At 43.2% G+C, this 15,011-nt stretch overlaps 2 protein-coding genes across 5 annotated transcripts; both read right to left on the reverse strand.

The window, feature by feature from the left end:
• Window positions 1-6,026: 6,026 nt before the first annotated feature.
• On the reverse strand, window positions 6,027-10,675 carry LOC121305622 (chromatin complexes subunit BAP18-like). 4 transcript variants are annotated; one of them, XM_041237307.1, is made up of 6 exons: window positions 10,359-10,668; window positions 8,688-8,782; window positions 7,904-8,005; window positions 7,094-7,299; window positions 6,815-6,922; window positions 6,030-6,356 (listed from the first exon to the last, which is right to left on the reverse strand). In XM_041237307.1, exons 1-6 carry the CDS (start codon window positions 10,398-10,400, stop codon window positions 6,292-6,294), a joined length of 618 nt encoding a protein of 205 aa, XP_041093241.1. In that variant the 5' UTR covers window positions 10,401-10,668; the 3' UTR covers window positions 6,030-6,291. The 4 variants fall into 4 exon arrangements, with proteins under 4 accessions (XP_041093244.1, XP_041093245.1, XP_041093241.1 ...); XM_041237309.1 differs by lacking the exon at window positions 10,359-10,668 and adding an exon at window positions 9,583-9,923 and having other exon boundaries at window positions 6,032-6,356; XM_041237310.1 differs by lacking the exon at window positions 7,904-8,005 and having other exon boundaries at window positions 6,027-6,356; window positions 10,359-10,675.
• Window positions 10,676-10,908: 233 nt separating this feature from the next.
• Window positions 10,909-14,048, reverse strand: rnaseka (ribonuclease, RNase K a). Its single transcript, XM_041237482.1, has 3 exons — window positions 13,801-14,048; window positions 12,124-12,206; window positions 10,909-11,713 (listed from the first exon to the last, which is right to left on the reverse strand). The coding sequence occupies exons 1-3, from the start codon at window positions 13,876-13,878 to the stop codon at window positions 11,569-11,571; spliced, it is 306 nt and encodes a 101-aa protein (XP_041093416.1). The 5' UTR covers window positions 13,879-14,048; the 3' UTR covers window positions 10,909-11,568.
• Between the last annotated feature and the right edge of the window lie 963 nt (window positions 14,049-15,011).

Consider the following 15,011-nt stretch of genomic DNA (forward strand, 5'->3'; position numbering starts at 1 on the left):
GTTTTGTCATTTGGAAATATCTCTACAGTGTGTCTGCCTGCAAAATATTTTACTTTTTTTTTTTTTTTTTTTAAGAAAATTATTTTTCTTTTAGCCAGTTTATGTTTCAGTATAACTGGTGTGTTTTTCTGCATCAATAACTGGGGGGAGACGTTGAGATCATTCTTGTTATTGGTAGATATGTTTAAAAAAAGGTCAAATAAATCTATATTAAAAAATAGGTTTATTCAATTTAAAAATAATTATATAATTTAGTTTAATAAATAAATAAATAAACCCTTGTGTGAGGCCATATTAAAAAAATAATAAAATATAAAAAATCAAAGGGGATGAAGCCAATTCAGCAGATTCGTGTTTTTCTGGCTTGTCCTGAGTGTTCCCCTCGTTGAAACGGTTTCAGTGTCTCTCAGTGGGACTCTGCTTCTTTACACCAGGGTGACCGTTAGAATTGAATCAAGTTTGCATTCTGGCCTCAGTCTGTTAATATTGTCTCGATGCGTTTTTTTTAATTCTTAATTAAAACACATCCCAACAATGAACAGATCCGGCTTTCTGAAATGTGCTCTTCCTATCGAAGTGGGGCAGGCAAAGCTTCTCTACACATACACACACACACACACACACACACACACACACACCATGTAACCCTGTGTGTGGGACTAGGGAGCGAGTGCTTTGCCTTGGATAATTCTAATAATCCACAGGTGAGGGTAATATTGCAGTGTGTTGATTTTCTTATTGTATGTGAGCTGGGAATGCACACTCTGTGTTATTTACAGAACGTAGAGGATAATCAGATCAGTTCAATACTAATGAATTTCCTGCTGCCAGCTTCAGAGTTTGCTGTTTATCAGCAAAGAACCTGTTTGTATTTATTTATAAATGATTTTTTCTTTCTTTCTTTTTTTTAGCACCTACACAGAGTCTGTCTCTTTCCCTCCCTCCCTCTCCCTCTCTCTCTCTCTATCTATCAGAAGCAGGGTGTATATACAAATAAATATATAGCAAACTTCTAACAGAAAGAAAAGAAACAAAAGGTGAGTTGATTTATTTTTTTGTAACTTTCTTTTTATATCCGTTTCTTTATTTTAATACGACCCTCCTTCCTCCCTCCCTCCTTCCTCCCTCCCTCCCTCCCTTCAGATTTCTTATCTGTCTGTGGTAAAACAGAGGACTGGAAGAGGACCGGGGAGGTCAGATCTGTGTTGTTTTTCAAAAAAAGTTTCCTCTCTCTTCTCTCTCTCTCTCTCTCTCTCTCTCTCTCTCTCTCTCTCTCTCTCTCTCTCTCTCTCTCTCTCTCTCTCTCTATACATTAAACAGCACTGTGTATATTATATAGGCATGTAGCTCTATAGTTGGGAATGCCGGCCCCTATACAATGCTGTAGGGTCTATACAGTACACTGTACAGCTATAGCATAGCGATACAGGCTGCTCAGGTGGGTGCAGTTCTTGGCTATGTATAAGTAAATGCATGTATCCTATATGGTAAACATGTAAATGCATATATTCCATAGGGGAGGTGGCTATAAGTGAGTGCTTGCTGAGGGCTGTAGTTATCTATTGAGACACCTATTGAGCAGCATGTGAATATGAATTCATTGTATCAATATATTATTGATTTATTTATTGATTTTATTTATATATGTTTTGCATCACCCTATAGAATTAACTAATTTTTCTGCATCCAATGAAAACGCTAAAGGAAATAAATGAATTCATATTTTTTTTTAATTTCACTGTAACCCATTTCTATAAGAATTGCATGTGACTGAATATGAGATCAGCTGACAGCACTGAGAACAAAAACCTACAAAACAAAATACAAAGTTTAGAAATATCCTACAGGGTTAACAGTTTAAATATTATTATTATTATTATTATTATTATTATTATTATTATTATTATTTATTTATTATTATTATTACTAAAGGTGTTCACACATTCTCCATTGATTAATAAGAGGTGAACTAAAAGAATGGTGGGAAATGTGGATTTTCTGAAACACACTGTCAAATGTTTATTTTGTTTTCTAGTTGTATTTATTTATTATTATTATTATTATTATTATTATTATTATTATTATTATTATTATTATTATTATTATTATTATTATATTATTATTATTATTATTATTATTATAATAATTTCGGATCTCCTTGTAAATGCCACCTGCTTGTCCGGCAGCACTTTGCAATTCCTGACGAATTCATTCTCTCACTGTCGGACACAAAAAAGAAACCGAACAGGCAAGCTGAGCGCTGTGGTGGAAGAATAACAAACTGAAATATCCACGTAGGACGAGAGAGGGGTGCTCTGCTAGTTTGCATTCAATCTAAACACGATGCGGGATGAGTTAACCCCTGCGCCACATGGCGTCTCGAAGAGCAGCAGTCCGGTAGGGTGAAGATGCTCTGAGAGGCTGAGACTCGGGGACCGATTAATTCACTGGTTTAAATATTCAATGGGTTTTATTATGTGCGAATCACGTAGAGGATTAAAGATGACAGCGCTGTATTCATTATCACTGTATTCAGGATCAGTGCAGTCCAGTTCGTTGTATCATTATAATAGTTATATCTTACATATATATATATATATATATATATATATTGCCAAATAGTGAATTATACTTTTTGATTTGCAGTTTTTATAATACAGTGTGACTGTTTTGCAGCGCACGGCAGCGTGATCACCGCGGGTTGGTGTCTGCGCTCTCTTCTTTTCTCGCTCTGCTCTCTCTTCTCTGCTCTCTCTTGTGTTATTTTCGGTTTGTAGTTTTAGACACAGGCTCTGCGGCTCGGGCAGATTCCCGGCGGTTATTCCTGATGGTATTCCCGCTCTCACGCTGGTATTCCCGGCAGCAGCACATCATGGTTTGCAGGCTCCCAGCGACGTTCCAAACCGTTTCGTGCTGTTACTGGGAGTACTGGGAAGCCTGTGACTGGGAGACCTGTTGAAACCGTTTCATCAGCGCCACCTGCAGCGCATTCGCATTGAAACCTGCTCTTGAAGACTCTGGAAAAAAGACCTCTGATGAAAAACAGCGAGCTTCGAGTTTCTGTTAGTAGGTCTACCCTAACAGAGTTGGGGATGGAACTCCGATTGCACAGCAGTGTGATCCATTCCAGGTTTTACTGTGAGTTTAAGAATAAGACACGCCTGAGCTATTTGCCTACATGCGCTGCAGAGTTGCCAGCTGCCGGGTAACGCCGTAGCAGCGCCGGTTTTCATGACGTCGCAGCGGTGCCAAGCCCTTTAAACCAGGGCTGGGTGTCTCTACTACGCCGCTGCATGTGCGGCGCGCCTACTGGCTTTGTCAGAGGAACTCGCAAAGGATTCCCCGTGGCTTTTAGGATGTGTCCTTGTCTGAAAAGCGTGCTGTGATTGGGTACCCCTGTTGAGTGACGCATCTTGCTTTGTCATGAAAAGCCCTGGGGTTACTTAGCGGCAGGTGTTAACCTATAGTTTGTGTTGAGACGGTTAGACAAAAGTGAGGGTGGAAAACGAAGTACGATTTCGGGAAAGCACGGCCGGCGTGAATACCATGTCCTGCAGATGAGACTCGGCGGAATACATGACACGGGTGACCAGATTAAAAAAAAAAAAAAAATTCAACACGAAACATGCACGGAGACAGCGGGTCCTTGAACAATGAAATATAACCAAAACGATGTCATTAAATCCGAGACACTTTTTTTTTACAAACTTTCTGCTAGCAGACACCGTGCCAATTGGGCTGCAGATCACACCGTCCCCCTTGTGAAAGCGGCTTTTCCTGACAGTAGCATCGCCTCCCGAGGAGTATTGAAAAACCTCAGCGCCTCTTACAAGCGCACAACTGGCCGCAGGCTTGAAGGGGGATTTTTTTCACCCCTTGAGCCGACAGCAGTAACAACACAGAGACGCAGCTGTGCCCGGGACTCTGCGCTACTGCAGGAAAGACTTTGGAGAAGACGCGACGCAGCGGGCTGCTTTGCCTTCATGCGAGGAGGAAGTATCGGCGACAGGAGAAAAATGACTTTATTGCAGTGAATACAGTATTGCAATGTTGCATTTGGAGCAGATAATGCATGTGTGACGCTAGTTGAAGATAAAGGCGTAGCTGCCTTTGTGAAGATGGAGATATATATATATATATATATATATATATATATATATATATATATATATATATATATATTATATATATATATATATATATATATATATATATATAATATTAAATGCCCAAGCATTTGAAACATGTGAACACCAGTTGGGGGCTGACAGGTAACTCTGTTGCCGTGCTGCTCCGTACACTTCAAATGAGAAATGGTGCTGACTGCTGTCAAGTATGCTTGTAGGGTACCGTTTATCAAACCAGATCGATTTAGCAGCAGCGCAAAAAGTCTTTGCGTGAATTGTGTTCCTCGTTGTTTCGGATGTGATTGCGGGTGAACTCAGCCTCGGCAAGTGATCCGACAGATAGCTGCAGGCACGCACATCCACAAACTCAGCTTTAACTTCCAGTATGAGTTAGTTTTGTATTAACAGTGGTTGGAAAAGTATTTCTGGGGATTATGTAGAAGGAATCAACCTGCAATTAAGGTTTTGGCATTATTATTATTATGATTATGATTATGATTATTATTTTGATGATTGTGATTTCAGTATTCAAGACGCATATTCTTGGCTGGTTTGAATACAGGCGTCACTGTGTTGATTCAATACGATTAGTCTTTTTCTCTTTTAAAGCAGCAGTCCCATGAAAGGCAGTAAGCGCCCCAAGTCCGCCCTGCCCTAGCAGCACATCAATACTGGGAGCTCCCCTCGCAGGCTGCCAGTGCTGCGTGTGCTGCTGCTGCATGGTGCGACCCGTTCAGCAGAGCACTGGCGTCGGCGTGCCCGGGGCAGCGATACTGCCGGACTGACGAGACGAGGCCTCCCAGCCCAGCCCAGTCCCTACAACAGCCCAGCGATCTCAGAAGCGCTGGCGAGTCGGGTCCTTGAGGATCGCAGCGATGACCAGGCAGCCCCTCCCATCCTCTCACCTCTCTCTACGGGACCAAGCGTCGCCTAAATCCGCTTCATTTACATCCGTCAGTGTCCGCTGGTCCGTCGCTGAACAGTATTGGTTAGAGTTAACTTTGTGAACTGCTTTCAGAGGTGCTAGACTTTAATCGTGTGACCGCCCCCCCCCCCACCACCAGTTCTCATTCAGCTCGTCTATTGTACACTACAAGCAGTTTCAACAGCGTTCGGACTCAGCAGTGCAAAGTGTATACAGAAAACATCAAACTGGCAGCGCAGACGCGGTGTGAAAAATGAATGAAAGAACAGTTAATGCAAATCAATCTCTGTGTGTGTTTTATTTATTTGTGTGTTTTATTTCAATTTAATTTCAATAGATGATTCTGAATCTCAGCGCCGGGCCCCCCACCCCCACCTGTGTGCACAACTGCGCTCTCAATTACTGTCCTGAACCCTTAATTGAACTCATTTCCTTAATTAGATCTTTAATTATTTGCATCTTTCAAATTAGACAAGACCAGCATTTCTTATCTTCAAATAACATGGTAAGAACTGCTTTGTTTTTTTTTCAGCTATTTTTAATATTTCTTGTGTGAAAGGGTTATTATTTTCAAAGCAGCACAATGTATTGTAATAGATAATGCAGTGTTACTCCCAAACGCACACACCCAACAAAATAACAATCAATCAGACTTGGAGCCGCATCTCTTTTTCAGCACTCACTCACTCACAGCATTTTAATCTGGCGAACAGCATCCACTCCCAATTACAATGCAAAGGGGTGGAGATGGACTTCTATAAACCATGATCTAGAAGCAACGACTGGGACACAGCACAGTGATTCACAGCAGGGGTTTTGGTTTTTTTCCCCAGTACAGTAAACCTACTTTTTCAAACTGGCACCTCTTATCATTTTTATTGAAAAATACAAAAAAAAAACAAAAAAAAAAACAGGTTTGTATCCGTGGCTACTTCAAGAAAAGATTTTAAAAAATAATAAAAATACAACTTTATTTATTAGATGTTGTATTTTTTTTTCATATAAATATACTGTTTAATAATTCAAATTCTGTTTAATAATTAAAAGTAACACTCAGAACGTATGTTGGTAGCCGTGACTGGAAAGTCTTTCACACTCAAATACAAGGAGCGCCAGATTCACTCCCTCCCCCCCAGGCGCCTCAAGAAATCCGTTTCCACGCCTAGCCCTTGTTTCCATGGTAACAGGCGCTGGAACGGAGATGCATAGACGCCATCCGTCCGTCTGTCTGTCTGTCTGTCAGCGAGACAGCAGAGGCAGGTCACTGGAGTTCATGATCAGACTGGAATCCAGATTCAAACTGTCTGAAAACCAAGAACAGAAAACACATCATGAGACTCCGACAGACTCATCCACTCCTGCTTTTACTGCCAACCATGCCTGCGACAGACTATTTCACTGCACAAGAGCGTTTGGCTCCGCGGGGCTTGCCTTTGCTGTAGCGATTCCTCGCAGGTTGAAACACAGGAGTCTGAAACCATTCTCTATCTGTTCAATTATTTTTTTAAGTGCGCTTTTAGTCGGGTGCAGCTGGAGTCTACAGCACACAGGCTCTCTCTCGCTCTGTGTTTTAAACTCTGTACAGAGCGCTGGGATGCCACTGTGTAAGGAAGGGCGCTACAGAGTCACCTCAAGAGTCTGCAGAGTTTCTCAATAACCGTGTTGAATTGATAGTTAAGAATAATGAAGAACGGGGGACGGGAGTGAAGCGGACGGGGTCAGGGGTCAGGGATGGACGCGAGACTCCAGGCTGCTGTCCTACCCTGGTCGAAGTTGAGCTTCTTGGTGGCCGACCCCTCTCCCAGCCCCTCAATATCAACGAGGTCACTGTTCACATCCGAGTCATTGAGAGCGCTGAGAGTCACATCCGCTGAGAGAGAGAAACTCAGTGTAACACACACACACAAAACACCACCAGCAAACCACAGATACATAGACACTGTGTGTGTGTGTGTGTGTGTGTGTGTCGGTATTCAGGGTGTTCTCAGTATTATCAGTGTAGAGTGTCTCAGTGTTCTCTGTATTCGGGGTGTTTTCTTACCTGCAGTTTTCTGTTTTTTGACAGTGGGGGGGGGGGCCGGCAGCCCCCGGCTCACCACGACCTGGGCAGTCGGCACGCCGATGACTGAGTGGGCCGTCACCACGGCGACGGGGGCTTTCTTCTGGGACTTCTTGGGGGACTCAGAGGAGAGGGGGACCCCACTGTCTTCACAGAGCTTCCGTTTCACTGTGGTCTTGATCTGAGCGCTGAGAGAGAGAGAGGAGGAGGCAGAGAGGGAGAGACGGGGAGAGGAGGAGGCAGAGAGAGAGAGAGAGAAGAGGCAGAGAGAGGGGGAGGGGAGGGGACAGACAGAGAGAGAGAGAGAGGTTTGTTACATGACTAATCAGATCAGGGGTAAAATAGTCACTCTGCTTTAATCAAACTTTCCGTGTGTTTTTCTGACCTCATTAAATAAGTCACCATGGCGACAGGAAACCAAGTCAAGCACAGGAATGATTCAGCGGAGCGTTCATCACTGCCTTTAGCTTACATTAAACTACTGGGGGAGAATTATCATTAATAATAATCTCACAGAATGAATGTAAAATCCGGACTGGCTCAAATTGTAAAGAAAGAAACAAAGACTTTCAGCAGCTGATATCAGTACATTGATTATCACAAGCTCATGTTTGGATGATTACTGTCTGCAGTGTAATCAATCTCTCTCTCTGTGTCTCCCCCCCCCCTCCTCCTCTCCCCTCTCGACTCCTCTCTCTCTCTCTTTGTGTCTCTCTCCCTCCCCTCTCCTCTCTCTCTCTCTCTCCTCTCCTCTCCTCTCTCTCTCTCCTCAGAGGAAGGTGTTTTTCTCACACAGTGCGGTCTTTGATAACGGAGCTGATTTGATTTAGATCCTCCCCGAAGTGACACACCGCCGAGCGCAGCATGTCGATCTCCGTCTCCGTCCACTTGGCCCTGCAGAGAGACAGGGGGACAGTTAGAGACAGGGGGACACCGATGAAAGCACCAGCCGAGGCACCGCTCTGCTTGACTTGAGAATCCTCAGGACACTCAAAAATATGAAACAAAAAATAAACTTTACCAAACGGAACATCAACAGGTTCCAAAAAAAAAAAAAAAAACACCAGAAAATTATAATCAATAAATCAACAAGCAAGGGGGACTGCAAGGACACAGCAGGGACTCAAATAAGACTCATGTTGCCCAGCAGTTTGATCCATTCCTGATTTCTATTGTGTTAGATAATCAGACACACCTGAGCTTGTTGCCTAGACACACTGGGGCTGATCAAGCTGGTAGTAAAACCTGCACTGGGTGATACCGCTGTGCAACAGCAGTCTTATTTCCACCCCTGATACACGCATTACAGCGTCACATCACTGTCTCGGGTACAGGTGTAGGGTTAGGGTTATAATCTGCTTCGTTTGACCTTTATAATTGTTTTCGGTTCTTAGAAAAACAAGCTGCAGATTTCAAGTGACTTAAAAGAAGTTGCAGGTTCCAAATGAACGACAACGGTTTGGAAGTCACTCGAAACTTAATTTAAGAGGTCTGATGAAGCACATTATCACTTCAATTAAGAGTTCAGTAACAGACCGCTCAGCTGGAACAGAAACCAGCCTTCGCTCGCACTCACCCTGCAGGACTGGAGTCGGCCACAGGGTGGAGCTGCATCGTGAGCTCCCCCAGCTTAGTGAAGGCAGCGCCAGCCGCGGAGAAGATCTCTCCCACCTGAGGGGGGAGCAGCGGAGTCACATGCAGGAAACAACCACTGACAAGGGAAGGGAGCTGCAGCAAACGCTCTCTTGTTAACATATTGAATTGCACCCCCTCTATATAGAATGAACTCCCTCAGCTTCATAGAGTCCAGTGAAAGCTGCTGAATAATGTTCCCTTGTTAACATATTGAATTGCACCCCCTCTATATAGAATGAACTCCCTCAGCTTCATAGAGTCCAGTGAAAGCTGCTGAATAATGTTCCCTTGTTAACATATTGAATTGCACCCCCTCTATATAGAATGAACTCCCTCAGCTTCATAGAGTCCAGTGAAAGCTGCTGAATAATGTTCCCTTGTTAACATATTGAATTGCACCCCCTCTATATAGAATGAACTCCCTCAGCTTCATAGAGTCCAGTGAAAGCTGCTGAATAATGTTCCCTTGTTAACATATTGAATTGCACCCCCTCTATATAGAATGAACTCACTCAGCTTCATAGAGTCCAGTGAAAGCTGCTGAATAATGATCCCTTGTTAACATATTGAATTGCACCCCCTCTATATAGAATGAACTCCCTCAGCTTCATAGAGTCCAGTGAAAGCTGCTGAATAATGTTCCCTTGTTAACATATTGAATTCCACACCTTCTATATAGAATGAACTCCCTCAGCTTCATAGAGTCCAGTGAAAGCTGCTGAATAATGTTCCCTTGTTAACATATTGAATTGCACCCCCTCTATATAGAATGAACTCCCTCAGCTTCATAGAGTCCAGTGAAAGCTGCTGAATAATGTTTGAAAAGCGAGACTCACCTTTGTTGATGCTGACGTCATTTCTCTCGTCAAGTTATTCCACAAAAAACACCCTTTTTTTAAACCGTATTTAAAAAAAAAACGAAACTAAGAGTTTTAAATATTCAAATAAACTCAGGATAATAATATTAATAATAATTCCTATAAATACTTTTTTTTTGTTTTGTTTTTTAATCCTTAAAAAAATGGTTTATCTGTGAAAAGACCTCACACTGCTGCTAAACAAACAGGGGCGTGCAATTCTTAGAGTAACAGTTTGGAAGGATAATACTCCAAGTCTCTCTCTCCTCTCCTCTATTTATTTCTCTCTCTCCTCTCTCTCCCCCCTCTCTATTTCTCTCTCCCTCTCCTCATCTCCTCTATTTCTCTCTCTCTATTTATTTCTCTCTCCTCTCCTCTCTCTCTTTATTTCTCTCTCCCCCTCTATTTATTTCTATCTCTCTATTTCTCTCTCCCTCTCCTCTCCTATTTATTTCTCTCTATTTATTTCTCTCTCTCCTCTCCTCTCTCCCCCTCTCTCTCTCTCTCTCTTTTTATTTCTTTTTATTTTTTTTTAATTTTCTCCCACCGAGAAAACAATAAACCACGCAGGCCCGATTTCTGCCGCTGCCGCCAAATTAAAAACAAAAGCGTCTGTTTTAATAAATTAAGATCATGTTGCGATCCTTGCTCATTTCTGTATGATCTTTTTCTTCACAGACGCGCCCTTGTTCAAACCAACCCAATTTCTTTAAACTCCTCAAACAATCCCGAGAAATAAAAACAAAAACACCAGCCTTAAAATCAAACTTCTTCAGCGCCAGACCCTCTGCGCCCATTGGTCCGGAGCCTCATTCGGGTTACTTTCATTGGCCAGAAAGGCACGTCGATCTGAAAAATAAAAACGCCTCCTCACTACAACAGAAGCCGACACCGAAACTTTGATTGGACCGAAACGCCGCCGGTCAGGATTTGGGAAATAAACGTCACAGTTTAGAACCCGCCCCCCAAACTCTTCTGTTCTTCCATTCACGCCGTTCTGCTTCTCTGCAGAATCGCGTATCGAATGATCTTCTGCACCGTGACGCTGCCCCTGTAACGCTGTGCAGATCGCTGCGTGTTACCCTTCTGTAGTAAACGCGTGTGTGTCTCTGTGTGTGTGTCTATATATATATATATATATATATATATATATATATATATATATATATATATATATATATATATAGATATGTGTGTGTGTGTGTGTGTATATATATACGTGTGTGTGTGTGTGTGTGTGTGTGTGTGCTCACAGTGCAAACCACGCCTCGACTGTAACCGATTAAAACAGACAGCAGCGCTCGCTCTCCGTCAAACTCACTTTATTGTCAACATTCAGTCACAGGGGGTTTTAAAACAAAAACAACAAGAAAAAAAAAAACAACGCTTTCTAAGAAAACTCATCTATACTGACTGACACGTTCGTTTATATTCTCTGTTATATATCACTGTAATAATCAAACAGCTACTGAAATACATCACAATGTCTAAACATGTAGAACACGGAGCCTGGGATATTTACACAGAGACAGAGAGGGAAGGAGAGATAGAGGGAGGGAGGTGAGATTGAGATATCTCTCTGGAATGCACATCGTTTGAACACATCCCGTACATTATTAAATACAAACGCATCTCAGAGCAGCGGTTTGCACTGCCAGTCCTGGAGCGCCCCCCTCCGCTCCGGGCTCGTTTAACAGGAACGATGAGATCATGAAGCACATTTATTTCATTCAGATCAGTTTTAGAACTGGGGTCGGAACAAAGACACCCCCCAAAATCAACCCAACAAAATGAAGACCCCCCTCCTATAAAAGTAATAAACAGAACCTTTAAAAACAGAACAGAGTTACGGGAATTTCAGACAAACACAAGTTTCAGTGCAGAGAGAGAGAGAACGATTAAGCAGGCTGCAGTTCCGGAGATGACCAGCAGAGGGGGGGCGATGCCGCGCAGTGCCGCTCCGGACTAGCGCACCATGTACTCTTTGCGCTTGTTGAGTCGCACCTGGCAGAAGGACAATCCCCCGAGCAGCACGTATATCCCGGCCGCGATGAAGCAATTGTAGCTGACCTGATCATACAGGGCATAGATCCGCTGAGGAGGAGACTTACTGCAGAGAGAGAGAGATACAGAGACCTGATCATACAGGGCATAGATCCGCTGAGGAGGGGACTTACTGCAGAGAGAGAGAGATACACAGAGACCTGATCATACAGGGCATAGATCCGCTGAGGAGGGGACTTACTGCAGAGAGAGAGAGATCTGATAATACAGGGCATAGATCCGCTGAGGAGAGGGCTCACTGCAGAGAGAGTCTCTCACATAGTTATGTAGTTCTAGGGTTGTTCAGTTTATAAATTATATCTGTCGGGCGCTACCCATTCTGTCCTCCGTCGGTGACAGCAGCGTAAAGCGCTACACCCACAATCTCAGACGAGCCCGGCTGTTCTGCACAGCGGTTTAAGACGCTCGCTTGTGGTTGAGCCTCCGTCCTTTGACGCGTGTTTGCGTGTTACTCACTCCTCGTGGAAGTCCGCCTCTGTGAAAGGGACATCTTCAATCAGCACAGCCGAGTGCACATTGAAAAAGATTCCCAGCATCACCTAGAGAGAGGAGAGAGAGATAGATCAACGCTGGAGAAACATTCATTCTATATATATCCCCATATAATACACTGGACATGAACACGACAGACACACAGGAGACACTTCTGTACAACTTCACAAACAGACCCACGATAACACATACGGGACAAACAGACCCTGTGTGTCTCAGTGTGTGTGTGTGTTCAGTAAACAGACCCTGTGTGTCTCAGTGTGTGTGTGTGTGTGTGTTCAGTAAACAGACCCTGTGTGTCTCAGTGTGTGTGTGTGTGTGTGTGTGTTCAGTAAACAGACTCTCTCCCCTGCTCTGAACATTGCTGAGCCACACAGCGGCTGACAGAACTACAAGCAGCCAGCGCTGTCCTGCTCTGACCAGCAGAGAAACGCAGGCTCGGCTCAGTTCACAGCTTTTTTTGTTTTTTGAACTGTGAAAAAAATAAAACTTACAAAAATAAAAGTACACCGGAGGGAAGCGTCCCGTCCTGCGCATCGCGAGGATCAACGACACCCCGCGTCACAATCGTTTGTTGTCAATCACAAAAGTAAAAATATTCACAGAAATGTGATTAAAATTACTGAAGAAATTAATGTGGATTCAAAACTGGTAAAAACCTCGCGTTTAGAAAAAACTGGTCACAATGAAACGCGTGTGTAGTTTGTATTCCATCTCTCTCTCTCTCTCTCTCTCTCTCTCTCTCTCTCTATATATATATATATATATATATATATATATATATATATATATATATATATATATATATATATATAGTATGCATAGCCCGTATATATGGAGCTATCGGCACTTTCTACACGTTTTAATAAATGAAAAATAACACTTTGTTTGTTATGATGGATTTAATGTCTTTGTTCTTTTGACTTGGTGAATACAGTCACTGGTTTTTATTTTGAAGTCCAGTGTTGTTTGCTGACGATCTCGATTGCTATGTTTGTGTATAACTTTGCTAAGACGTGTTGCAGCGCAGTTCGCAGTAAACGGCTTGTGAGTTCCTGCTTGTCTTTGCAAAGGAATCGCTTTCTTTCGCTTCCTCTAAGAGCTCCAGTCAGTATTAATAATAAAACACTTTGCGACCTGAAACAACTCCTCGGGCCGGGAGAGGGGGAGTGTTTGGAGGACTGAAGCCGAACCCATCGCCAAACACTCAAAGACTTGCTAACATCGTTCAAATAATAATATAATTGAGCATGCCAGCTCCCTCTCTCCCAGGAGAGACTGACATAACCTGGACCGACACCATGTCGCCTCAAGCTGTCACATGATCCGCAAACACATCACTGCGGATCTGTCAAACTCGCGTTCATTATTGAAACCCGCTAAAAGAAAACAACGCTCTGCTTTTATAAACGTGTGCACAGATATCTTTATTTTGTATATAAGAAGGCACGGTATAAGTGAATGTAAATGACTTGCGCCTGACTCCGTACAGTCCAGTGTGTTGAAATTATAACACAAACTCAACGACAGGCAGCGCAGGAACCCCGGCGCTGTGCACACTGCTGTATATAACAAGCGGCCAGCATTGCACACCCCTTATCCACATGCATATTAAATATAACAACACAAGGCGTCTCTTACCAGCATAATCACCCCCCAGATGCTAAGCACGATCCCGCAAGCCGCCAGCTTCGGCCCGCAGAACAATAAAGACGCCATCGCTTCGCAGTGAATTCGTCTAATTAATGCAACTCCCGAATAAAATGATGTGTTTTTTTTTTCCTAACCAAAGAGAGTCGACACTACCCACAAGCGTGCATCTATCAGGACTGACACGAAACCAACCGAACGGAAGAGATTCGATCCCGGTCTGTCAGCTCGGCTCGTTCCGGAAAGACTCGGAAAAAACCGGTCCGGGAACTACCAACGAAAGAGAGACACGAGTAGAGACAGCGATCGCTATACTGTAATTGTAAGATATACCCATCTTAGGTAGCTAATGTTGAAAAGAAATTACCTTTTTTTTCATTTAAACATGATCAATAATTAATAACGCTGTATTTTTAAAATAATGTTACGTGTTTAATCTATATTGCCACCCCTTTTATTCGTACCATGCTGGTGCGTTCCAAAACACGACCAATCCATTTCTTAACGTAGGGGGGGGGGGCACCAAATACTTTTTAAAGAGACAGAAGTAGATTTGTTGATTAGTACATATGTGAGAGTTGTTAAATGTGCTTCTGAATATTAAATACGAGGTAAATTCATGATGAAATCATCGGGATGTGCTGTATTATTTTTAATCCGACCCCCCCCCCCCCCCCCCCCCATGGTAAAGGATGGTATGACCTCTGGGGTGGTGATGGCTGGTCATATGACAGACATCAGCTGAGTGACAGTTAGCTGTGAAATAGCTGTTACTTCACTTTGAGAAGGGGCTGGTTCATTCTCTTCTCTGTGCTTCACTTTGAGAAGGGGCTGGTTCATTCTCTTCTCTGTGCTTCACTTTGAGAAGGGGCTGGTTCATTCTCTTCTCTGTGCTTCACTTTGAGAAGGGGCTGGTTCATTCTCTTCTCTGTGCTTCACTTTGAGAAGGGGCTGGTTCATTCTCTTCTCTGTGCTTCACTTTGAGAAGGGGCTGGTTCATTCTCTTCTCTGTGCTTCACTTTGAGAAGGGGGCTGGTTCATTCTCTTCTCTGTGCTTCACTTTGAGAAGGGGCTGGTTCATTCTCTCCTCTGTGCTTTACTGCACTTTGAGAAGGGGGCTGGTTCATTCTCTTCTCTGTGCTTCACTTTGAGAAGGGGGCTGGTTCATTCTCTTCTCTGTGCTTCACTTTGAGAAGGGGCTG

Source organism: Polyodon spathula, chromosome 44, assembly GCF_017654505.1.
Source record: "Polyodon spathula isolate WHYD16114869_AA chromosome 44, ASM1765450v1, whole genome shotgun sequence".
Lineage (NCBI taxonomy): Eukaryota > Metazoa > Chordata > Actinopteri > Acipenseriformes > Polyodontidae > Polyodon > Polyodon spathula.